Source organism: Patagioenas fasciata, chromosome 1 (genome assembly GCF_037038585.1).
Source record: "Patagioenas fasciata isolate bPatFas1 chromosome 1, bPatFas1.hap1, whole genome shotgun sequence".
NCBI classification, from domain to species: Eukaryota; Metazoa; Chordata; class Aves; order Columbiformes; family Columbidae; genus Patagioenas; species Patagioenas fasciata.
Window position 1 is genome coordinate 45,919,818 of NC_092520.1, and position 27,387 is coordinate 45,947,204.

A 27,387-nucleotide genomic window follows, 5' to 3' on the forward strand; every position below is an offset into this window, starting at 1 on the left:
GTGCTCAAGACTTAAAAAATTAGGCTAAGTTAATTAGGTAGAAAATTACGCACAATTACTGTTTACTTCTTAAACTTCTGGTACAAGTGGCTTATTTAAAAGCTCAATTCAATATTGGATTTCTGTTTAGCAGAATCAGAACTCTGTTCTTACTGCTCCTAGGCCAAGACTCTACCCAGAAGACTACAGCTTTTTCTTCTTGAGACCAACTCACATTTAACAGCTCAACCCAATAACAACTCTAATAGAAAGTAATGAAAAAGTCTACTCTTCATTAACAGAAATATTTGAATATCCTTCACACATTTAAAGGATAGAAACTTACTGCTGCCATGTCTTTAATGAGTTTAATAATGATCTCTGAAATCTGTGTAGGTGTTGAACCCTTCATCCACCAGTGGCTTTCACCTCGCCGAATGTAGCTGCAAAAGACATATGGTAATACATGAAATTAACCTAAGTAATTAGTTACTATTTGTCAAAATCCACCACGAAGAAACAGTGCAAAAATTCAGCATATAGTACGTTGTGGGTTTTTTTATTATTATCATTGTTTTAAAATTAAACTCATGACATAACTCATGCTGTCAAAGTGTTATACAATTTTTCCCATTTCTAAATCAGAGTTTATTAAAGACAACATACCAACTTCAAATAATGTAATTATTTTGTGCCTTTAGCTTGAGATTATATACATATTTTTAAACGAACCTGGAATTGAAGATCATTGGAAGTGTGACTGTAGTAACTCCTTTGCCTGCAGTAGTGCCAGCTGTCCCTGTTATAGTAGTTCCTTTGGCTTTCAGCTGTACAGTGAGAGCTTTGGCAATGCAGCCCAAAAACATGTCTAAGATACCTAGTTTATTCCAATCTCCTTTTTCTGTGGAGTGAATGATATCACTTATATCTGCTGGTGGAAGAGACTTCACTCCTATAATACTAGCCAGGCGACTTGGGGTTACCTCAGGCAAAACACGTCTTAGTAACGACGTTACCTGGAGAAAAAAAAATCAGATCACAATTCTTACCAAGACAGCTGGAGTTTTCAAGGAAAATCAAATAAAGTCTTTCCTCTTCTGGACAGTTTATTTCAGTAAGAAGGACTGAATCTACTTTTTGTACTTAAATCACACCCGTAAGAAATTCTGTAAGGTTTTGATCTTGCTTTGAAGTGTTTATTAATACACCCAGTGAGACAAGACTGAAGACCCCAGAACCAATCTCACTCAAACATTACTTAGTCTTCATATAATAATAAAAATATATTGATACAGGACTTATCATAACAGTGATACAGATGGTTGTACAACTCTAATTTGCTCGCAGGTTGCAGACATGTTACCCACTTTACATAAATTTTATATGTCAGAAACTCCATGGTAGAACCATCAGAAACAACTTTGGACTTCTGAAAACAAATACTTGCCTCAGCTACTGAGAATCATGATACTATTTTCCCCTCCTTTAGTTTTTCTTGTGATATCCTAACTGGAATATTTTGAAAAGGACGTCTGTGCCAATTGCTCTTGATCTTGAAATGGTATGTTCCAACCTTACCAACTGTTAGAACTGGGACTGAAATTGGCAACGGGGTGCAAAATTTGGTCCAAATCAGGCTGTATGAAAGCTTAAGGAGTTAACTTTTCATTTCTGATTTCTCAAGCCTTCAATGTTGTCTTGAAAACTGTTTACATTTGAAGAAAAAAATCCAGTCTTTTGTATGTCTGAAATATAACAGAATTACTAAGCACGGCAGTATCTGCCTCCAGACACGTTGAGATGTGACATGGTAACAGTTCAGAAAATTGGAAAAAGTAGAGAACAGGAGCCAAAACTTCTGGAACAGGAACTAAAAATCCACCTGGAGAAGGCATCCCAGCTAGCAACAACCTCGTACATTAACTGTACTAAAACAAACATTTTTAATGTATTTGTTATATTAGTGCATATAAATACACATAAACAACAGTCATGTTCAGAAACAGATATTAAAGCTCTACCTGAGGATACCAAATGTAGAAAGGAGTTGTCTAGTTCCACACTACTACACTTGGAGCCTGAGTTTAAGACAAAGATGCTGAGGAATTGTGCCAGATCAATAAGAGACACTGCTAACTATAAATTTCTCATCTTACCTATACAGGCCATATGGGCATTATATATGCATAATATGAAATACCCAAACAACACCAGATTTTTAGGTCCCGTCCATTTGACAGACATTTCAACCGTGCTCTGCTCACTCAAGGTCTAATCTCAACCATGGAAGCTTCTGCTTCAGCTGCTATGATGTTTTAGCAAGGCAGTCATTACTTATCCCATAATTCCAGTTGTCACCGTGCTTCAAAGTCAAACACAATATTAAAAGAGCAAGAATTAACCATGGCCTCCTCAAATCCTGCAAATATTTGCCAACATTTGGAGCATATGCAGCACATATAAACGGGGGTAACGTAGCTCTCTCAGACCCTTTCCCCACAATGATGTGGCATGGGATCTTACTAAAAAATAAGCTTTCACCTCACTAACTTCCTTCCACACCTGAAAACTTAACTGCATTTTATACAGAATCCATTTGCAATAAACGAATAAACCATCTTTTAAAATTCATGCATTTGAGCAAACCCCCCTCTCTCCCCCCACCTCCTTCAATATGGAGGGAGTAGGCACATCTCCCTGTCTCTGCTACTTGAGGCTGACGGCTTCTTTTGTTTGGCCCAGAGCACCCTGGCTAGGGCCATTAGGAGAAGGGAGTGCCGAGGCGCCAGTGAGCCGCTGGGCGCCTGTGACCAGTGTGGGGGGTGTTTGGAGGCTTCAGGGGCGCCCCACACACACGGTGTGGGGGTGCAGAGAAGCTTCTAGAATGCCTACAGTCAGGTCTGATCAGCCAATAAAAACGGGACTCTCGTCGAGACTGAGCCAGTTGTTGCCGGTCTCTCGGAGCTACGAGCAAGATTCTGCTGCTGAGACCCCGCCTCCCCGGGATGGAGACCCCGCTTGCCTTGCCGCCACGTGCGTAAGTAAAACACTCGCACAATTGCGAGTGTATTATAAATTTACACTCGCGGAATCGCGAGTGTACGCTTTACCTTTATCTCTCTAAGAATAATCCAGAAACCGGATTCAGGCAAGTGTGTACTCCTCTGGGACTCGAGGGTGGTTCCAGCATAGTTTTGGGTGAAGCCACGTGTATGTACTCTGTGGACCACCTGTTGTACTAGTTGTTACCCCTTAATAATTTTCCTCAACTGATACCCGAACCTATATTTAAGTCACTTTTGGAGTGTTAAAACCCTGTTTCTCACTGGTTTAATAAAAGTTGTTTTGGACCCTGTTGTCCCTTAAATCAGCCTCGGGGTGCCTCCGTGACAATTTTGGCGCAGCGAGCAGGGTATCAGATATGGAGGAATTATTTAGAGGGTTGTTTAATGTCTCTGCAGTAACCTGGGGTCTTGCCGTAATGTGGATCGCGGTGTGTTTCAGTTTGGGTGTTTGCTTAAAGGTAGCACAGGATTTGTGTAAAATTAAGCAACGAATGGAGGAAAACCTTTCGCGGGAAAGTGAACAATTTGACTCTTTAGAGCAGGACCTTTCGCGGCAAAGTGAACAGCTTGATTCTTTAAAACAAAACCTTTCGCGGCAAAGTGAACAGCTTGATTCTTTAAAACAAAACCTTTCGCGGCAAAGTGAACAGCTTGATTCTTTAAAACAAAACCTTTCGCGGCAAAGCGAAAAGTTTGACTCTTTAAAGCAGGACCTTTCGCGGCCAAGTGAGCAGTCTGACTTTTTTAGGCAGGACCTTTCGCGACAAAGTGAAAAGTTTGACTCTCTGATGCAGGACTTTTCGCGGCAAAGCATACGGTCGGATTTGTTAGAACAGAGATTTGGCTTGTTAGAACAGAAAGTTGTTTTTTCGGAACAAAAACTTGAGTTTTTGTTAATTAATATGAGAACTTCCTCTAGCGTCTCCCCAGTTCAGGTGTGCCCCTCGGCCCCCCCGGTTCTCGACAAAGATACTGATTCTGAAAACAGTGTTGATGAAGGGGGGGTAGAAACAAAGGACGTGCGTCCTCTTATTAGAACTGAAACACATACGGATGGACGAGGCAAAAATCCACGCACGGCTACCCATAGCACGCCATATTCAGGACTGGAGCTAGGAGAGTTACAAACTAGATTCTCACGCAAGCCGGGCGAGACAGAGACTGAATATCTTTGGCGCGTTTCACTTACCGGGGGTGATAGGATATTATTGAGTAAGGACGAGGCCACAGGCTTCTGGGGCCCAGGGGTATTTTTAAGTGGTGGTCCGGATGGTAATCAGTCCATCACATCTCGTGTAGCTTACTGGGCTGGCGGTATAGATCCCAGGGAACGTGGGGAGCCAGTTGCAATTGTTGTAAAAGGCTTATCAGATCTTGCTGAGGGAGTTCAAAAGGCGGCTTGTATACAAGCAATGTATGAAAAGGGCCGGCAGTCCCCCCCTATGGCGGCGCCGGTGGATCCGGTCCACCTTCGGCTGCTTATTAAAGGATTACCGGATGCCTTAAAAATATATGTCCAGTCCCTTAAGGAGAAAATTCAGGGGACTATTGATCGTAATAAGCAAAATCCCCGAAGTCCTCCTGAACATGTATTAACCTGGGCGGAAATTTTACACAATGTGGTTACACATGGGCGCGAGATGGGGTGGGTAGACCCGAGCGGCGGCCCGTGCAGAAGCCGGACGGTCCGGAAGACGAGCCGAGCCGAGCCTCTTCAGAGGCCGCCCCCCCCGTCCCAGAAACCGAAGCGTTTTGGCTGCCGGTCAGATCAGAGCAGCAGCTTGCAGCAGAGCAGCCTCTGGCGCCGCGCGGCTGCTCTGGGTGTGCCCCGAACACTGCTATATAAGCTTTCCACCGAGCACCTACAGGAGCTGGTGGAATACTTAGAGGGAAGATCAGAGAACAAAGAGGAGGCACCGGTAACCGTCCCCCTCCCTGAGGACAAGCGAAACATTAACCCTTTCGTATCCTCACAAAGGGAGCCAAAAAAACTAGTAGAAGCGGATGGGAAGCAGGACCGCCCCACCCGCTTTGTATTTTCTTGCCAATGGTCCAGTGATAAAGAACCATACATACATATCCCCGTTGGTCCAAGGCGAATAAGTGTGAAATTTCTAATTGACACAGGCGCACAAATCAGTGTTTTGAACAGGCGGCAAGCTGACAAACTTGGGATTAAACCATCAAGGAAAGCCATCAATATAGTAGGGGTAACAGGTGTAGCAGAGAGATGTCCTTTAGCTCGAACCCACCTTTTACTACCTGGGGAAAAACGGACAACAGCTGTGGAAGTTGCCCTGAGTCCTTATAAGGCAAACATATTGGGATTTGATATTTTGGCAGGTAGACGGTGGTGCTTACCTAATGGGGAGATTTGGAGCTTTGGAAACCACAGAGCAGAGGTAGCCCGTATTAGAATATTGCCACTTACCTCTGCACCCTTGCAGTTCGAAAGAACTACTGACGTTAGGATTTTGCAACTTGCTCCTGCTCTACCCACATCTACAATAACCTGTACTCCACAGTACCCCCTGCCAAATGCAGCAAAACGGGGCATTACGGAGGTTATTAATGACCTTGAAAAAAGACAAATAATTAGCCGCACCCATTCTCCCTATAATTCTCCAGTTTGGCCCGTTCGCAAGCCTGATGGGCGATGGCGCCTAACTATTGATTATCGAAAACTGAATAGTAACACTGCACCACTAACAGCTGCCGTCCCAAACATAGCCTCAGTGGTGACTGTAATACAAGCAGCAGCCCACCCATGGATGGCTGCTTTAGATGTTAAAGATATGTTCTTCATGATTCCCCTAAGGGAAGAAGACAAGCCACAATTTGCTTTTACCTGGGAAGGGAAGCAATACACTTTTAATCGGCTTCCTCAGGGGTACAAACACTCTCCTACTATTGCCCACAATGCCCTTGCTGCACTCATTGACACTGTACAGGTACCCTCAGGCATTTGCATATATCAATATATAGATGACATCTTAGTGGGTGGAAACAATAAGGAACAGGTGGGGCAAGTAGCAGAAACTCTTTGGAATTTATTAACACAGAACGGATTAGATATTCCACCGTCCAAGTGCCAGGGTCCCAGCCAGGAAGTTAAATTCCTAGGGGCTTGGTGGATAGGAGGAGCCATAGCAGTGCCTGATGATGTTCTGGCTACTATAGACAAGGGACACACCCCAAACAGCAAAGCGGACCTACAATGCCTGTTGGGTACATTAGGGTACTGGAGAAAACATATCCCAGGATTCTCAGTGATTGCCCGTCCCCTATATGACCTACTCCGAAAAAACAAGAAATGGAATTGGACTCTACAACATACAGAGGCCCTTAATGTTCTAAAAGATGAACTTAAAACCTATCAGAAATTGGGCCCACTACATCCACAAGACCCATTGAGAGTGGAATGGGGGTTTGCAGAACATGCCTCCTATTGTGCCATATTCCAAAGGGGTCCAACAGGGCCAGCTAGACCTTTGTTGTTCTCTTCCACCGCATTTAAGGGAGCTGAACAACGATATTCGGAGTGGGAGAAGGGGCTTCTCTCACTTACCCGAGCAGTTAAGGAGGCAGAGAAACTGTGTACGTCACAGGAAGTTATTGTACAAGGCCCTTTCCCTCTGTTGAATTCAATCCTTAAAGGGTTACCGCCCCCTGAGGGGGTGGCACAGAAAGCAACAGTACGAAAATGGTACGCCTATTTAGAGGGAGTTAGCCAATTGTTACTACTAAAGGAGGGTTCTGTAAAAGTTTCAAAACTTCAACAACCTGTGAACGCTGATCCGGTCCTGTTGAGCCTGCCTTATAAACCTTCTCCTATTAAAGAAGCACGTAAGCTAACTCAGGACTCAGACACACAAGGAGTCTGGTTCACTGATGCATCAGCCCATCGGGTAGGGACAAACTGGCAGTACAAGGCAGCAGCATTGGAGATTGCTACTGGAAAAAGAATAACAGAGGAGGGGGAAGGTAGTGCTCAAGTAGGAGAACTGCGTGCTCTTTTATTAGCAGCAGAAGGAGGAGCCTCCGTGATTTACACTGATTCCTATGCAACCTATAAGGGTGCCACTGAATGGATATGCCAATGGGAATCTAACCAATGGGAAGTAAATCGCACCAAAGTGTGGAGAGCTGAAGATTGGCAAAGACTATTAGAAATTGGCAGGTCACGACCTTTGAGTGTGGGTTGGGTAAAAGGACATGCAAAGGATGGAACCCTCGCTGCCAAATGGAATCAACAAGCTGTCTTCCTTGTCAATAACCGCTGGGGAAGTTATGGGAGCCCCAAAATCAGGGCGTTCTGTCCTGAAAAGCCATTGACAGACAGCAACTTGACAACCAACACAGAGGAAGAGCATTCCTCAAAAATACAAGTGGGCCAGCCTGTCATGGTGAAATTACCATCTATTGGTATTGTACCCATGACTCTAGCAAAACCCAGAGGGTTATATGCCTGGGAAGCCCTTGATGAGAATGGGAAAACCCACCGTATTAGTGCTCGGTGGATAGTTCCAGACTACTAACCCTGAAAGCCCGGTTCCTCCTCGAGGACCGAGGTCTGTTCTTGTGTTTTCTTGCAGGGCAAAGGACAATGACGGGGTGGAAGAGGATCCAGATGCCTTGGAAACGAAACGACACCAGCAATGACGGGGTGGAAAGGGATCCAGCTATCACCAGCAAGAGATGGAAGAGAATCCAGATGCAAGCCATTCAGAAGGAAGGCAGTCACAGGAATGGAAACACTAACGAACTGTGACTGATGTTTGGGACTCAATAATTACCTTGGGCAATTGTTGATTGTTCTAATTATTTCAATTCTATTGTTGATTGTTATTAATAACTGCGTTGCAGGGGTAAGTCAACCCATGAGATACGGTGATCCACAGTGGACATTAAGGCTCACCGGCAGAAGTGTCCCCTTTTTACTTTGGAGGCAAGAGGTGACTGCACCACCACTCCAAAGTATCAGACCATGACTGTAGTCACGGGGTGGATTGTGGCAGCATGCAAACCCCCCTCTCTCCCCCCACCTCCTTCAATATGGAGGGAGTAGGCACATCTCCCTGTCTCTGCTACTTGAGGCTGACAGCTTCTTTTGTTTGGCCCAGAGCACCCTGGCTAGGGCCATTAGGAGAAGGGAGTGCCGAGGCGCCAGTGAGCCGCTGGGCGCCTGTGACCAGTGTGGGGGGTGTTTGGAGGCTTCAGGGGCGCCCCACACACACGCTGTGGGGGTGCAGAGAAGCTTCTAGAATGCCTACAGTCAGGTCTGATCAGCCAATAAAAACGGGACTCTCGTCGAGACTGAGCCAGTTGTTGCCGGTCTCTCGGAGCCACGAGCAAGATTCTGCTGCTGAGACCCCGCCTCCCCGGGATGGAGACCCCGCTTGCCTTGCCGCCACGTGCGTAAGTAAAACACTCGCACAATTGCGAGTGTATTATAAATTTACACTCGCGGAATCGCGAGTGTACGCTTTACCTTTATCTCTCTAAGAATAATCCAGAAACCGGATTCAGGCAAGTGTGTACTCCTCTGGGACTCGAGGGTGGTTCCAGCATAGTTTTGGGTGAAGCCACGTGTATGTACTCTGTGGACCACCTGTTGTACTAGTTGTTACCCCTTAATAATTTTCCTCAACTGATACCCGAACCTATATTTAAGTCACTTTTGGAGTGTTAAAACCCTGTTTCTCACTGGTTTAATAAAAGTTGTTTTGGACCCTGTTGTCCCTTAAATCAGCCTCGGGGTGCCTCCGTGACACCATGGCCTCCTCAAATCCTGCAAATATTTGCCAACATTTGGAGCATATGCAGCACATATAAACGGGGGTAACGTAGCTCTCTCAGACCCTTTCCCCACAATGATGTGGCATGGGATCTTACTAAAAAATAAGCTTTCACCTCACTAACTTCCTTCCACACCTGAAAACTTAACTGCATTTTATACAGAATCCATTTGCAATAAACGAATAAACCATCTTTTAAAATTCATGCATTTGAGAAACGGGAATTAACAGCTCTGATATTTAAAAAGAGCATTACCAATTCTTAAAGTTATATGTAAGAATTCTGGACGATGCTGTCCTTTCTAAAGAAAGTAGACAAATGCAATATGTGAACTTTAAGAAGTCTCTTTTTTGGAATTCAATACATAATGCCGGTCTAAATTTAAGTCTTGCTAGTCACAAGGTAGTGCCAACTTCAGAATCTGAACTTTCATCTTAAAAAAGAGAATTCTTAGTCATTGCAGAAATACCTGACAAACTGAACATACATAACAGGACATGGATGAATCTGTTGAAAACATGAACTACTGTGAAGAAGTAAGATCCACTGAATGCTATCAAGTTCAGATTCACTGAAGAATCCTTTGTGATATCGCTCCAAAATGAAGGCCGTGTGCTTATGTACAAGACCTCCATTAGGACCCACAAAATGACTAATTGCTCTTGTCCATCCACCTTCATTTCAGCAACAATCCCTGCCAAGCAAACCGTGTGACCCTCTGGTGTGTGGCTGGAGAAAGCAACTTATTCTGCTCTACTCAAAATCCTTCAGAATAAAGACAAGAAAGGCAAAGAGTAATAACACTCAAAGGCATTTCAGAAGAGTTTGCTGATTTAGGTTCAGGATGACATAAGTGTTAATTAAGCAATTTTGGGTTCGTACACCTCAGTTGTACCTCTTAGAAAAAAGCATTAAAAACTTACTCAAAAGTGTATTTTAATTTCATAACTTCAGCTGTCACTGACTTCAACACTGTACTTCGTGCTAATAGTTGTCTACCATCAAAGTGTGGTGGTGCTGCAGTATATACGTATTGATGTATCAAACGCTTAAAACTTTATCATTGTAACTCCATTCAAAAATAGAGAAAAAACCCCACATCTGACATTTAAATTGCAAAAAGAGACTCTATAACTTGCTTTTAAATGGCTCAAATTTCTGTTTGCACTCTCCTCATGATTGCAATAAGAAAACGGGTTGTTTTATTTACAGTTCTTCCCTACTTGGAATATAGGAATGATCCGACTATGACTGGGAAAACATTTTTGAAGCGAAACCATAAAATTACATTTCACAAAACCAGTAAGTTCTAATACGCATTATACTGTCACTCACACAGTTATAGGACTTTAAGGACTTCTTTTCTAGGATCACCAAGGTAGAGAAGGAAGCGTTAGCACTCACCTGTCTCTGCACCCTGGGAGAAGCCGTGTGTAGTAACGAGAAGAGATCCTGGAGCAGGGTGAGCTGCTGAGCCAGGTACTGCCGCCCAACGTTGGAGCCGCTGAGCGCCAGAACCATGGAGAGCAGCTCGAAGCAATAAGCGTCAGACGCTGCGTCTTCGTCGCTGGGCTGGGAGTTGGCGTTCTCCTTGCTGGAGATGGCGTGTTCCCACTCCTCGCGCACCCGCGTCGCTTCCATCCGTATGGCCTGGACGATGTGAGCGCATACCTGTCCAAGCAGAGCCCAAGCACACAGGAACACTTAAAAACGTTTAGAAAGGGAAAGAGATCGTGTTTATGTATCTTCACAACCGTGTTACAAATATCTTTACAGCAAGATTTGTGCTCACAGATAATATAATATAAATATAATATAAAAGATGCTTCTGGTGGTATATTTTTAAAAGTCAAGTATCCAAAAGAAAAATAATATTCTAACTACTGTTTTATGTTAAGAAAAACGAAGATAATTAAGAAAACCACAAACTCAAACTTTCATTGACTGCAGGAGAGAATAATTTAAAAATTTATGCACTTATTACCTTTTTAGTATTCAATTTTATCAAACTTTTTGATGACACAAATTGGGAGAAAATGTGCAAAACTAAAAATGTATAAACCATGTCAGTGAATCTCTCCTGGAAATCTGAGAAGTTGTCCTGTTATGCTATTATTATCAGTAAACTTGATTAAGCATCATTTATAACTCAATTCTAAAACTTTCCTTTTTAAATCGAGGCTAATAGTTTAAGGTTCTTTTACCATATTAAAATGGATAATTTTGTGTCAATTTCAGCAGATTTTTCTTATTAAATACACACAATTTAAAATGTAAACTAAAATTTGATTATAAAGAACAACTGAGGGACTGAATGTGTCCAGTAAAAGGTACTATATTTACTGAAAATGAGCATTTTTATTACAACACACAAACATTTAATCCTCAAAGCATTTCAGAATGAACAAACCTGCTTCTGCAAATTTGTCAGTTTGCTCCGGCTGAATATGATCCCTACCATGTGCTCCTTCAGGTCTGCATCTGATGTTGCCTTCATACAAAGCATATTGAGTATTAGATCAAGAGTTTAAACAACATTTCCCAATTACAGTAGCGACTAACAAGAAATATCAACAAATTTTGTTCTAAAAGTTTGTAGCTTTTTGTTACAGAGGAGTAATAGAAATAGGCAAGATCAATTTAACGATGGGTAATAAATACCCCTTAGATGTATTTAGTTTCTTTTTCTTAATAAGAGGAAATTCGAGCATGAAAGAAAATAAAATAATCAATAAGTAAAACAAGTGAAGTATAATTATCCGAGATTCAGCCTCTTCATATAGCTTAACAGAATCACTGATGAAGTCTTTGTAAAGCAGTGCACAGAATGTACTTTTCAGTTTATATATTTCACAATAAAACAGGGAACACGCAATTAAGTTATCACACAGCAGGTGTGAGAGAAATTCACTTTTACAAAATGAATAATTCAGTTATGGATTCAAGGTACTGGGTAGAGCAAATCCATAGATCATCTGAAAAACGAAATTACTTTCACCCAGGACAGTCCAATTTTGGCTATTAAACATGACAGTCCAGACACAGTGAACTTTTCAGGAACACTCCTTGAACTAATCCTTGCTAGAACACAGGAGCGTATATGAAGTAAAAGGACACGATTGCGGTTTCTTAATACATCACAGAGCCCCTCTTAAGGCACAAGGTAACAGGTAAGGAGGACTTTCAGGGTGACCATTACTGCAGGTGTTAAGTACCTCTGTAATTGTAGGCATGATTTGCATCATCATTGCTACAATGTCACCATTAAATGCATATGCTACAATTATAATTTACTAATAAAAAAAATCAATATTTTTTTAAAAATACGCAATTATGCCATATTACTTCTGTGGCGATCTGAAAATTAGTTTGTGTAAGACACACGAAAAATACTGAAAATCATCCTGGATCATATTTTCAGCAAAGTATTATTGATAGAATACAAATAAATACATTGTGTACTTTTTCTTCTCCTTCCGGGGAAGACAACAGTGCTTTTTCTTCTTGTTCTGGGGTTGGCTCAGCATCTCCAGAGATGAGTTTTCCAAATACCTGGAGGAAAGACAGTGACAATTCGCTTATCTTAAAGCCAAACTTGTGCAGATGTGACATTTTACATTAGAACATAAAGCACTGAAAGTCTACGATTCATAGTAACTTTCACCATATAACACATCATTAAAATCCCACCTGGGATGTAATTAGTCGGAATACTCGCAGTGTCTCAGATTCACAGTTTCTTTGCTGAGCTACACTTGCAGAAATCTGCCCTGCTATCTTAATGCTTTCGCCATCTTTCCATCCAAGAATTTTCACTTGTCGAACTCTTAGTGTATTCTCTGGACCCTTCAATTCAATTTTGATGATGTGATTATCACCTCCAGGAAGTTCACTTGTCACCCAGCCAATATGTCTTGAATCCAAGTCTACCTATTAAACAGAAATATAACAATGGGAACTGACATTACATCAAACAAAAAGTCACCCACCTCTAAAAACAACTCAATCATACATCACTAGAACCAATACAGTGCTATGATATTTTCATCCTGAGCAGTAAGACCATCATGTTTAATTATAAAATATTCCACCTAATGAATTCAGATTTAAAAAGTCTCAAATGCAAAAAATTACATAAAGCCATTTATTATTTGTCTTTAAAGCCTATTAGAAATAGTGCCCTATTGATCCCGTTTGTCCTCTAAGCAATGGTTCACATATTCAAAAAACACTTGGCACTAATATTTACTCACTATTTTAATTAAAAAAAAGTGCCACCATAATTTAACTAAAAATAGAACACAGAATTATCAGTAGTTAAGTTATTCATCCCTATTCACATAAACCCTTGCCAAAGAAATTTTAACTGTGGAAGTCAACATCTGGTATCATTATCAAGAGATGTAGGACTTCATTGTAAAAAAGACAGAACTACAAAGAACTGCAACAAATAAATTTATTTTAGAATAAATATCTTTTTAAGGAATGTAAATTATGTTATGATTTAAACTGTGATGTCACTAGTGGAAACCAAAACCCACAAAGGTGCACAGTGCCTGACATCATCGCTCAGAGGAACCCGAGTGGGCCAAAGTGATACTTGGACCTGAATGAAGTCAGCCCCCCTCAATGACAGAACCCAAGGGAATGTCAGGAAGATGTGCCAGGGGAGGTTTAGGTTGGACATGAGGAAAAGGTTCTTCACCCAGAGGGTGGTGGAGCACTGGAACAGGCTCCCCAGGGAGGTGTCACAGCCCCAAGCCTGACAGTGTTCAAAAAGAGACTGGACAACACCCTCAGACACATGGTGTGAACTGTGGGGTTGTCATATACAGGGACAGATGTTGGACTCGATGATCCTTGTGGGTCCCTTCCAACTCAGGACATTCTATGATTCTCTCTCATATCCTCAGGCTCACTTAAAATCAAGCTAATTATTCTTCTTTCCCATTCCTATGTTAATTCTCAGTGTCTGCATTGAACTGTGATACAGCTGTCTCCTGGGAATGAAACATCCCTGGAGAAGTGCCTGGGCACTGTGTTTGCGCAGACAGACCCAAGGCCAGGGACCAAGCCCACGAGCTGTGTGAATGATCAAAGCTCCAGCTCCTGAGCTCTGCTGTGGCCACCTTTTATTTAGCTGGGTAGCCAGGCATAGCAAGTCAGTCTTCTCACAAAAAAAAAGAAGGGGGGGATGTGTGCCCATCTATATTTTGTGTCTACGCGTATAGATTCACAGAGAAATACACACACACTTTTACCTGTCTATGTACACATTCACACTTCACTGTTCAGTATCAGCCCACTGTACCAGTGTTGTTTCTTCACATTTGTAACATTTTTGGGAGCTGTATCTTTGCTTTAAATGCTCTCTGAGGATAAGAGGTAGAACAAAGCAAACCTTCTCTCTGTAATAAGACAATGCTGCTGCTTAAAGAATTTGACCACTGACTGCCAATAATCAGAATCATAAAGTTTGGAGCCCAAAATGGTAACTGCCTGCTTGAAACCTTAAATAACTTTAATGGGTCACATCAGTATTGCAATACAAAACATTGTTCTCTGTGTAAAAAATGTGCATTGATCCCTTCCAATCCCTAACATTCCGTGATTCTGTGATTTGGCTTTGCAACAGAAGTACAAAGACTGAAACAGTTCCAAACTTGAGTCTCTGGGCAGAAGTCTTCAGCTACCTGAAGCTGAGAACTAAAATGGCAGGGTAAAATCTGTGCTATAGATGTGTGCATTAGATGACATAACTAGAACAACTTGTGTTGAGGGTAAATGATTTATTTTCTCCTTTCTCACAGTGTTCTACTTCTGCCAAGTCTTAAGCAGCATTTCCCTAATGAAAAATTATTCCATGAAGCAGATAAAAGGTAATGGCAGTGCAACACTAAGCAGCCAGGCAGCAGAATATCTAACAATGTGCAATACTACTTAATTTCAGGTATATTCCAGCATAAAAGAAATCAAAGAGCTTGTTGGACCTTATAAGAGACGGCCTAAACAGTCTTTTTTGGAAACGTTTGGCATGATCACTTATCCTTTCAGCTGCAGTAATTAAGAAGAAAAATAAAATAAATCTAAGGAACTCTTTATATTACCCTGTTCTGTTTTAATAAAAGAGTAAAAGCTCGATCAATACTTAGTATATATATGAATGAATTCTGCCATTAATAATACAATACTTCCAAGAATATTATAAAGCCTGTCATTTCTAAAATAATTTATCTGCCATAAGAAATGGAAACTATTTGCTTAGAAAATCTCTGCTATATGCAGCCAAAAAATGATGGCAATTTTTCAGTGTCAACTGCTATAATGTTTACCTGCTTTATTCTGCAGAGATCTTCCACTACCTTGCCAGTTAGGAAGGTCATTGAAGTCACTTTGTTCTGCAATAGACAAAATAAGAACAAAACACTTGAACTGAGGACCATTCTGACTATTTCTTTTTTATTAAGAGAGTAGACACATAAAAGAGAGAAGTTGTTTCATTATGAAAATTTATAAAGTGATCAAAACTAAGGACAGAGAATTCCAAAGCACAGTTCTCAAAATACGTAACTTGCTCCTTGTATTAAAAGCTGTAGCTGAAATATATTTGTAATATTACTGTAGAGATCAATAAACACGAATGGAGCAAGTCTAGGAAATAGTTTGGATTTTATGAAAACTAATTTGAACGCTTCTACAGAAACTGTGAGGAGGAAAAGTAACTTATGAAATAATTAAAAGCTTGAAAATGCATCTGAAATTGAACATGCCACTGAGAATTAAGTTCCCCAGTCTTGAGTTCATGTGAACTGCAAGTTCAGTTGTATTTGCCTCATCATATCAGGTACTGCTTTTAAAACAACAGGAACTGGAAACTTCACTTTGAAACGTGAGCTTCTGAATTAGAATTCAAACTGAACCGCACAAAGAAAACGGTGGTTCGCGACTGATAAAAATATACAACTTTGACTATGCACCTTCAGTGAGAGATCTTTTATTACATTTTGTTCTTACCCCAAGATCTCTGGAATTGTCTACATGAACACACACATAACGTGCATTGATTCCTTTAACACAGTTAATCGTGATATTTTTAGTTTTGTTTTTATCTTCGTCTCCTGACTCCCAGAACGTTTCTGTAGACCCATCTGTTAAACTGCCAATCATGGCAGGTCGACTTGATGTTTTAATGTCAACAATGCTGGTTAGGTCTTTTAGACAAACCACTATACACAGTTCCTGTGAAAAGAAATGAAAATATTTAAAATATCTGAAAGTAAGCCCAAATACAGACATTATTTACAATTTTTAAAACCATACAAGTATTTCTGTTCTGAGGAATATGCACTCTGAAGGAATTTGTAATTAATTTGTTTTCAAATTATTAATCCCTTTAAACCAAAGGAAATGTTAATATTTAACAGCTGAATATATTGGTAAATGCCTAAATGTATTAACAAATGGATGAAAACAAGGTATTCAGCAGGAGTATTAACTTGTGGTGCTCAGAATAACAGAAGAAAAAAAACCAAACCAGATACAAGCAAGAACTGGAAGGACCCACTCAATGAACCCAATTAATTAACTGAACGAGCTGTAAGAGACTCCCAAACAATGTACTTGCAAACAAGCACTTACAAACACTGATTCAAAATTTAGGTTTGAGTGATATACAGGCTAAGGGTCAACATTTGAACCTCTAAAGGTAAATATGAGAATCTGAATTCCAGCAACAAGATGCCAAATCGAGAAACACTCAAGGAATAGGACATTACAATAATGTTTTAATTCAAGCAGAACCATCATAGGAAGCACAGGCTGTTCACAACTGATCTCTGCTTCTGAGAGAGGGGGGTAATACTTGCCTGATTCATGACTTCAAATCCAGACTGGATACTGATACTAAAACTCTCTTCACTATCTCCATCATCAGATTTGGACAAAATATTGTTGATATGATGAAAAACATTGCTCTGGTGCAGGAACTGGTGATCAGATTGTTTGAATTTGAGGCTCCAGCACCTGAAAACACATTTAATGGACTCCGAAACTTTGAATATTGTATAAAGGACATAACCTACCAGTGAAACTACTAATTACATTTTTGCTTCTCAAAATATTTTCTATAAACCTTCAACTTTTTGCAGGATTTTAAATGTTTCTACGCACCATTCTGAGGAAGGCAGGAGTAAACTTTTCTTAAAATTTCAACAGTGAATAGAAACATTATTATTCTATTTGTATCTTTGAGACAGATACACAGGAAAAACATCAAACAGTTCAAGGATACTATTCAGATGACAGATTTCTGAGCAAAAGGTACTACACTGCCATGCGTGCACACACAGATACCACCATATTATTCAATAATATGTTTTTTTCATAGTGGATGCAGTACAGGATTTATAAGCAAATACATCTTTCTCTTCAAAGTCTGTTATAGTATTATTTATATATTTATACATGTGTCTTCTACATATATCTTTCCTATGCATAAGGACAGACATGCTCCTTTTCACACAGGCACATAAAGTCGTTCAATACTTCCTGTGTACATTGCAAAATCTTTTCATCTATAATGTTACAACACTTCCAGCCTTTTAAGAACATTCTTCATTTGCGCTTACCTTAAGGCCATTTGCTGTAAAGCACTACCGCTGGGGAGAGACATCATAAGATCAGAGATTGTCTGGAGAAGGCGATGAAAAGTGTGGGGTAATGGGTGAGCTGCTTCACCAGCAATTACTATATCTGACAGAGGATGTTCACATACTCTGGTGTCTTTTTCCTAAGATGCAAAACAATTTGTATGTTGTTAACAGAGGTTAAATAAATAGAAATTAGAGCATTTATGATAATTGTAAGGGTAACCGCAACAATCCTTCAAAGCAGTTCCTGTCAAAGAACAAGATATACATGAACACTAAACAAGGAATTTGGGAAGTATACTGTATACTACCACGTATTTTTCATGATTTAAAAATGCGACATTGCATTAACTTGGAAACAAACAAGAAAAAAATAACATATTCCAGCTGTTAATAACTTTTTTGAGCAGCAAAAACCAGCCACAACAAGCTTGCTAATTGAGGTATGGTTATCAGCTGCTTAATTTCATTAGAGCTGTGAAAATCATGATTCTTGTTCAGGTGTGTAAGTACCAGAACAGCTGCACACTGGGAGCCATGTTCCAACTGGGCAGTGGCAGAGGACCAAAGAGGGTGGGGGCCAATGAGGTGTGTGATGGGGAAGAGTAACAGAAGAAAGATAAGGAGGTTCTGGTCACCATTTCCTGTTTCAGAAGGCAGGGGAAGACTCATCCGTGAAGGACACAAACAGTTTCCCCCTTTTAAAAGAAAATCCCATCCTGCTTGAAGCATGGAACACAGCTGCGTGCCCCAAACATACTGACATCCAAAGCCAGATTCAAACTTATTTTAAACCCATTGTGTACATATATTTCTGCATGTAGGTTTCCCACGGATCTTCACTGCCTAAATGCCTAGAAATGCTATATGAATTTCAGGCATGTGTTTATTTAGACAAGAAGCATCAAATCACATATCTCTGTGTATTTTCCTGGAGGGTGTAATGTGGTAAAGGGTACACAGCATATGAAGTAGGAAGCATGAGACTGATTTCTACACTAAACATAATCAGAAAATGTTCAAGGCCTAGGTATCTTCCTTCCCCACATGGATCCTATCTACACAGACACCATCCTGCTCTCCCAATCTCCTCTACAGCTTAGGAATTCTTGCATTTTGTTTTGTTTTAGCAAGGACATTGCCCTTGAGCCTGCATCTTACGCATTAAACCACTTATGGGTCTAGATCTTCATCCCCTGTTTTTACAGAATTCATCACTGGGATTTCTCCCAGTATATTAAAAGAATACGTAAAAATATTTCACATAAGGAAATGAATCCCATTTGTGGAAAAGCACCAAACTGCCTTGCAGTTATTACATTGTGTACATGTATTTACATGGGTATTTTTAGCATGTGATCAGACTACTGAAGAAAGATGTGATTTGAATGTACATCGCCTGAGTGATATTGAAGAACCAGCTGAGAACTGCTGCCAGCTTCTTGTATGCAATAAAATCCTGCACAAGTGACCAAGGTGAATTTTTTAAGTACCTCTTTTAGTATATCAAAAGAGAAGCAACATTGCCACCAGAGCAGAAGTGGCATATTTTAACATTCCCTTTTAATGTCCTGTATCTTTCAGTTAGTAATTATCCAAACTACAGCTAAGGTAATATTTGTTTATGCTTTTATATAGCAAAGGTTCTCATTTTGGAGGCTGACCAGCATAAGGACCATCGGGAACACATTTCCCTCACTCACATGGTGCTTTTGATGTAGCAGTTGAAATTATTACAAGGCAGAAAATTGTTGGAGCCAAACACAGAAACAATATTAAGAATAAAATACACAGACCTACTGGAAATCAGCTTTAATGTATACATTAGTGTATACAGTTCAGTAGGTAGAATTATAAATCTGCATGTTGATACAGTAACATGGTAAAGTTGATATCCCACATAAAATTTAGGACAAGATTACAGTTGCTTTGTAAACAACTGTAGCAATGTATCAGGGCTGCAATACTGAGAAGACTCATTTCAGGACTTGTCATTTCAAAGCTGGATTAGATTGGAAGCGATAAAATTAACCTGATTTCTTGAGTTATACATTGTGGACATGATAATTGTTTTCAATCAGAGCTAAATCTAGAAGAGATTGTATGAAGACACCTTTTGGAAGAGTGATCCGTTAGACTACATCATTTTACATGCTACATTTTCAGAACTAACTGTAGATTTCTCTTAAATCACTGAATTAACTATATCTTGTACATATATAATTACTTATATTATTTTTATATATCTACATATAGAATTACTATAATTAACTTCAGAATTACCTATAGACTTCTCTTAAAGCACTGACAGACAGAGCAGACAACAACAAAACTCCTCTGAAAAATATTTTCTCTTTTCTCTCTTTTTTTTTTTTTGTAGGGGGGTAAAGAAGAATAAAAAGCGAACAGTAAAAAGAAAAAAAAAGCAAGGTTTGTTTTTTGTTTGTTTTTGTTTCGCTTTGTTTGTGTTTTGTTTGGTTTTGCCTTTTTTTTCTGGTCCATGAACACTCAAAAAATAATGCATTAAAAGACTATAATCCATCAGCACTCAAAATTCAGCAATTTTGAAAGAAAAACTGATTTATCTATGACTGTCAAAAGAGTTTAACTACAATTTAAGACTAAGAATTTACATTCTATAATTAAGATTCTGTTTCACAGAGAGAGGATTACGTTTTTTTTGTTACGCATAATAAGAATAGTTCTAAATGGACTGCAAAAATCAACAGAAATACTGTAGTTACGAAAGGAATGCTAAACCTCACTTACCTGTTCTGCATTTTCTTTATTTGATTTATTTTCTTCATCCTCCTCTTCTTCCGGCTCTACAGGTGCAGGAGTCAGGGAAGCCACAAAATGCCATAAAATATCATGAAGAGAAGTTGTCTGAATGACATTACAAAGAAGCCAGTTGAAAGCCTAAAATAAAATACACACTAGTAGTTACAAATTGGTTAAACAAACCTGCAGTAAAACCATTTATGCATGGAGGCACACTGATGCTTTTGGACAAGGAAAATAGTAACGTAGAGGTCTCCAAGTAAGACACATCGCTAAGCAGCTAAAACGGCTCATTAAAATGACAACTACATTAAAGGGGACACAGCAAAGTAATTCACAAGCACCATAGAGAAAAATAAGTTATTTGGAAAAAGCTTTAAGGATGAAAAAGCAAATTTCATATGTATTTTCACAGACTACTATAGGATGAGGTGGTAGCACTTATTATTCAAATAGGTTAACAAAGCAAAGATCCTTTTTCATTTAGAACTCTGCAGGCTGAGGTTTGGTTTCTTTATTTGGTCTCTGCCATTGACTGAATTAATCAAAACAATTCAGCCACTTCCAGAAAAAAAATCAACATAGTGTAGGGAAAAAAGCTTTTTAAAAAATTTAACATTCTTATATTTTTTCTAAAATCTGCAATCCTTCTGCACACTGATGTTTGGAAATTTGACGTGTGGTAATTAACAGCAGAGGTGTGTTTTTTACTTTATCTGAGAAAATCCACCTGCACTTTCACGTTACAAATGTTTGAAAAATACCCATGCGGCATACAAGTTCAGAAGAAACTTCACTAAAGCTTAGTTGAAAATGTGGATGCAACGTGAAGTTTTTATTGAAGCAATTGATCTTTAATGAATCTTTTGGTCACTCATTCACAATCTACATAACGTGGGTAGCATTCATCCATTGTGAAATATCTATTAATAGATATTACCAGCACTGAAACAATTCTAAAGAAAGAATACTCAGTCCAAGATTTGAAAAAGGAACGGCAAGACCAGGAAGACGCTGAGCAAATGAGAAGAGAGTATTTTTATAATTTACTTTTGCAGTCTTAACAAAATTCTTTAATCAGACATTTTCTACACAACAGATATGCTATTGAAGAAGGCTTACAGGCTGTATTTTTGTATTCATAACTTAGAGTTAATGATACAAGTGAACTTTTAGAATAGGTTTACTGCACATCACAAAATAATTATTTTTAATATATATAAAAATTCTTTAAAAAATGCTGAGACAGAATTTACAAATGTCTTATTTTAATCCATTAGCAAATTAATACCTCCATGGCATAGACTCGGCAAGCAGATTTCCGTAAGGCTTGTTTCATTGCTATTTCAAGTCCTTCCAGATCATGATGCTGGATTACAAAAGCCAATACTGGCCACTGGAAATTTCTCTCTCCTTTGGAAAGAGAGCTGTGGGCGGAGATTAACCGAGAAAGTTCAGGAGATGGATGTCTCAGGAGAGAGGACCCCACTTCTATTCAAAAGCATAAAAATATGTAGACATTAGATTCTTTGCACATTTCAATTTTACAGCAACAGTAAAAACAGAAAGCAACGGAGCAATTTGAGAGTTGATATCTTTGGGTTTTTTTTGTGAGAAAAACGCGTTTTAAAAAGCAATGTGGAAAAACAATGCTTTAACTAAGAAAATACCACTTGGACTTTTAAATCAAGCACAGAAGATGCAACACAAATTTCAGAACCATAGTAACTCCTAAACTGTTCTTAGACTAATCCTGTGTGAATTAACAAACAGCTAATGTTTATTAATAAATAGAAATAAAAACCATTACATGGTTTTATAAAAAATTATATTTGCCTACAGTTTCCATGAAGAACTGCAAATCCAATGCCGTATCCTTGAATATTTTTTCACTGCTTTTGACGATGCTCTTACCTGCATCTCCACTGTTGACTCGTCTCCTAGGGATTGCCTTTACTCGTGCCGGCAAAATTGAGTGCTGCTTGTCATATTCTGATGCAACAACTGAATATGATCTTTGAAAGACTGTACGCTTTGCAAGATCTGTATCTGTTATTGGACTGGTTTCCAAACTACAAAGAAATCAGTGAAGTTATAGACTCGTTAATGAATATATAGAGTATACTTGAATTACACATAAATATTAAGTAAAGACACATGCATTTCATAATGACAATGCTACTATACTGTATGAAAGTTTGTCTTATGTACCTAATAACTGTTTAAATGCTGGAAAAGAAGGAACACATATTAGAATTACACATGCTGAAAAAGCATGCAAGTGCTTTATAAACAAATGTAATGATGCACATGGTAAGTTCAAAGAATTCTGGTATTTTTTAGAGAGAATACAAACATTCAGATCATGCCTGAATTGAAGTTTCAGACCAAATCTGCCCTGAGAATGCACGTGAAAACATCTATGGAGTGAATTTTTCATATGCAAGTCAACTGAAATTTAGAACTTTATGTGAAGTAAAAGTTTCTAATATCATTAGCCTTAAAGCCAATTTTCAGCTGCTATGGCTACGCCTCTGACGTGTTTTCCGCCTTACCTTCAGTGGACTTCTTACAGTCTGCAGAACTCCCAGCTTATGCTGCCCCTATAGGCCTCAGGAGACCATGGTGTCCACAGTTTTAATAAAGGAATATACCAATACGAACGATGCACTCTTAAGGAGTTTTGTTAGAAAAGTTCTATCTCTGAAAAGACTACAATTGTAGATTGTAGTATTCCAATAAACCGTTTTCGCAGTCAGTATAAAATATAACAGATTGAAATAAAAAGATTAAAGGCAAGTTTTCTCTTCATTACATCCTCGTTATAATATGAGGAATCACTGCTTGACACCTGAGAACACCAATCATCTAAGTTGATTTTGGACTATTATTAAGTACCAGTAAAAGCCTTTTTTTACCCTGGCAAAACAAAAAATTCTGTATTTGCTTGAATTCTATCATAGTAAACTTAATGAGATAAGAAACTGGCTTAACCTGAAAGAAGCCATCTAGTGCTCTTAGTCCCACACAGCATTAAGTTGTCGTTTCTTCAGTGACATTTTTGCTCCCCACAGAAAGAAGCAACAACATTTGCTTCAAAAACTGTAAGGTAATGAAATTCCCTCCTGTTCAAACTTCCCTTCAGAATGAAATCCCGAAAGAAGGATAACAGCTACTTTTTTTTTTTCCCAAAAGGCCATTAACCTGCACTATAGTCATTGTGTTAAAGAAAAGAAATATAGGGAAAAAAATCGCTACATTTTCAAAGAGTTTGCAGCAGCTATGGTCCTTCGACCATTGCTCTTTAAATCACTTCTACAGTTCTGGAGATTCTGGAAAAACTCTCTACAGGGAAATAATCAGGCCTGGAGTAAGGACTATTGATACATTTTCCTTATCAATTTCTGAACAAACTTTTTTCATATTTAGTTTGTAAACGCAAGACCGTTCTAGAGAAAAGCAATTAGTTCGCATTACTGTTAAAAGTTTCAAATTCTATTTGCAAACTTGCATTGCCAGTGGTTGAAAATCTACCTGATATGCTATGATTTACTGGAGATACTTTTCTATCCCTAGCTTCACATGATTTTAGCTTTTTTGCTGCCATATCAGAGATTAATCTGGGCTAATCTGATAACTCAGCTACTTTAACTATAGTATTTTTTTTTTTTAAATTGGTGTTATGCTAATGCTTTAGCATCTGTATGTAGTACCTAGAATTGCAAGGAAGTACCTTGGGGGCATAGATTTCATGTTACTCTCCGGCTCTTCGAAGACATTAGGGCTTGCATCAGGAGTGACTGAGATGTACGGTGCAGGTACTGAAGTTGAGCGCAGGTACCTCATCTCATCCTGGAAAAGGTTGTCATCCTGGTACCCCACAAAATTTTCATGATGATGCCTACAGCAAATCAGGTTTTTAAATTAGGATTTAGAATTACAAGCTCCCGAAAGACACACATGCACCGAAGTCCTTCACCAACACATCTAGCCAGCCAACGCTATTCATTTATTTTTCACCAAGTACATTTAAGCTGGTTGTGACTTACAAGTGTTAGTGGAAAATATAATGGCATTTTCAAGGAACAGGGAGTGAGGATCACTATCTTTCTGTATTTTCATTAGGTATTCCCATTATGTATTTTAGACAGAAATGTCTATCTGTCATAAACATGAGACACTACAGAGAAATCTACCTAGAAACAACAAGTAAGCACAAGACTTCTGGTTTCCTTCTTACTGTTTTTTTTTTAACCATGATGAGAGAAAAGTAGCACATATGTCTGCTACTAACACATTAAGTTAAACTCTTCAGGAAATTCTAAATTCTTTGGACAGAAACTAAAATTCTGCTAATAAATATTTAGCGTCCAAAAGCTACCCTGGGTATAATTGACCTTTGGAACAAATACAATCTGAGAAATTGAACAAGATCATGGAAATGGAAAAGAAAGAACAACAAAGATCATAAAGAATTACACAGAAAAACACATTTTCCTAAGTTTCAGTTTAGTTTATACACACATATTTTTAACCAATAGCGTAAATATATGAGTATTAAAATCAACGTTCATAAACTTCCTTTAATTACCTTGCTAAAGTCTGCAGATAGAGACAAGGCATTTTAATGGGAAAGTCTTCAGAAATTCCTTCCTTGACACTGGGAAGCTGGGATTGGAATGCTTTTGCAGGGTGGTAGCAAAGGATACTGGGCTCAGCCGCACTACTCAGCGACAGTAAATACAGTGCATTGGCTTTAATCACTTGATGAGCTTCCATAGTTGGCAAGGCACGAGGAGTCTTAACTTGCATTGGTTTTCTCCTGGATTGTTTAATCTAGAAAAATTTAAAAAAAGCTGTATCTAAATTATACTTCATCACAGGAAAAGCTAACAGTGACACTAAAGTTGCTTGATTCATCCTCTTATGAAATGTTTTCTATTACTAAATGGTACTTCTTAACTTTTGCAAACTTTTAATGAACAGCGGCAAGTTTTGCACACAAAATTCATCAAATTCAACAAATTTTGTTTAAACTAGCATTTTTCTGCTTATCTTAAAACTTCAACATATTTGGATACTTTAAGCAAGAATTTTAAAAGGCTCATGGAAGACCAATATATGAATACCTTTCGTGCTATTCCCATTGAAAACGGCTCTAGATTGCCCAGTGTCTGGTATCTCTATCCAATGATCTGGATGATTAAGATCATTAAAGAAACTATAAACTTATAAAGTATAAAACAGTAGTCATATTTCAGTAAACAAATAAAACAGAATTCAAAGGTAAATAAACTGAGATGTGCTTTTGAAAAGAACAGGTACTACGTTCAATGCTGCAGTTCTATCACGATACAAATAAAATTACTTCACAGATTTGAAAACACTGCTGTCTGTAGGGAAGATATTGGGTCAGAGGTAATGAGCAATATTGCTCTCTTATTAGTTTAACCCTATCGATGACATAAGTGGATATTCCAAAGCCTTCCAGTCTGAAATTCCACATTCTTTAAACTGGTCCTACCTTATTTTCAAGTTGTGAACACAGTGCTATTAGGCAGACAGACAGCTAAAAATATGAGAAACAGATGAAAATACCTTCTCTCTTGCTGCTGCTTGCTTTTCACGGAGATATTTTTCTCTGCATCGATCGCAAACCAAATACCAAGTGCTTCCTCCAATACCACCATCGCCACAATTACCAGCCCATCCTCCACAAAAGTGCCCGATGCTGTTATAACCTTGACCACCTGCATAACGGCCACAACCTGCATTGGGGGGAAAGATGAAGAAAACAAGTTATGTCAAAGAAGGATCCTTATTATGTTATTTATTACTGTAGAAGAGGTATGGAGAGGGGGAAGGAAGATGCTTATTTTTCCTGGTCTGATTTTCTCTTTTTCTGTATCTCTGAACTGTCTAAATAACAAAGTGCCTGTCCATGTGTGCCCACATATTCCAAAGAATATAAATGCACTGTAGTTTTCAAGTTTTTATTATGAACTTGTCCAAAGAATCAACAGCTTTGATTCAGACAGCTAAGTAATAGTACAGTCAGTATTACACATTAGTCAACATTATAGTTTAACAAACGTAAAAAAGCTACCCCTATCTAACAAAGCTTAAAAGGGAAAGAAGTGCATTCCTTTGTTGGTTACTGTTTCTTGGAAAGAATAGAATAGAATCATTTCAGTTGGAACAGACCCTCAGGATCATCGAGTCCCACCATAACCTAACCTAACTCTAGCACTATAATGGCATTGATAATTGCTGTATAATAAAGGTCCTTAATTTTGCTTTAACTTCCCATGCAGTGCTAAAATGAGGGGATACAACATCAGCCTGAACTTCACTAACTAGGAAAATAAACACTTATGTTGACAACCTAGAAAACATATAAATCATTTTATCTTTAACATGGCTACGTATTACTAGCTATATTGTAGCTAATCCCTTCTATTAGTGACCTCTTTTATAAAGAAAACACAATCTATATATCTTTTGAATTCGGCTGACTAGCCAAAACAATGGCAAGCTATCACTGATATACCTAATTTTCCTAAAATTAAACAAACTCCTGAAAAAACTTCAGTGACCCACATAAAAACACAAAATGCCAGACATGGTTTGTACCGGACAATACCAATTGTCTAGAGAGTTGAATTGGATTTTTTTAAGATACATTTTAAACCAAAAAGTTATTGATACACATTGCTGACACACCAGATAAATAAAAGTCTTCTATTATTCATAGTACAATAGCAATAAACTTCTGGCAACACAGAAACTCTAGTTAAACCATATAATATTTTAAATTTTACTTCCAATTTTCTCAACACAGCTTCAAGTCCTAAAGTGTAACAAATGGCATGTTTCTGAAGAGCTACTGTAAAGTCATCTCATAATTTTGGCCTTGTTTCAAACAACTTACTTCAGCATCTTCGAAAGCCTAGACCCATAACTATTTAGAATTATGTACACAGATATGTAAATAATCTGTAAGTAAGTGTATTAGTAATTTAAGTTATATAGTGAACTGTGTTAAAATGCTAGACAGAACTGCCTGATATATTTCCATAACTAATACCAAAATGTGTGTGTGCAATATATTTTAC

The 27,387-nt window shown here is 38.7% G+C and overlaps 1 protein-coding gene across 21 annotated transcripts in view; it reads right to left on the reverse strand.

The window, feature by feature from the left end:
* Positions 1–27,387, reverse strand: part of MYCBP2 (MYC binding protein 2) — a 200,431-nt gene that overhangs the window by 16,015 nt on the left and 157,029 nt on the right. For 18 of the 21 annotated variants that reach the window (XM_071806388.1, XM_071806378.1, XM_071806435.1 and 15 more), the window contains 16 exons: positions 25,871–26,040; positions 24,864–25,108; positions 24,006–24,173; positions 22,187–22,344; positions 21,564–21,763; positions 20,261–20,410; positions 17,471–17,631; positions 16,709–16,865; positions 15,858–16,082; positions 15,176–15,241; positions 12,534–12,773; positions 12,297–12,395; positions 11,254–11,334; positions 10,248–10,514; positions 712–995; positions 326–422 (listed from right to left, as the gene is read on the reverse strand). In XM_071806388.1, coding sequence (XP_071662489.1) covers positions 326–422; positions 712–995; positions 10,248–10,514; positions 11,254–11,334; positions 12,297–12,395; positions 12,534–12,773; positions 15,176–15,241; positions 15,858–16,082; positions 16,709–16,865; positions 17,471–17,631; positions 20,261–20,410; positions 21,564–21,763; positions 22,187–22,344; positions 24,006–24,173; positions 24,864–25,108; positions 25,871–26,040 — 2,768 coding nt within the window. The remainder of the gene's footprint in view (positions 1–325; positions 423–711; positions 996–10,247; positions 10,515–11,253; positions 11,335–12,296; positions 12,396–12,533; positions 12,774–15,175; positions 15,242–15,857; positions 16,083–16,708; positions 16,866–17,470; positions 17,632–20,260; positions 20,411–21,563; positions 21,764–22,186; positions 22,345–24,005; positions 24,174–24,863; positions 25,109–25,870; positions 26,041–27,387) is intronic. The other 3 variants (XM_071806379.1, XM_065829741.2, XM_071806446.1) reach the window with 1 other exon arrangement.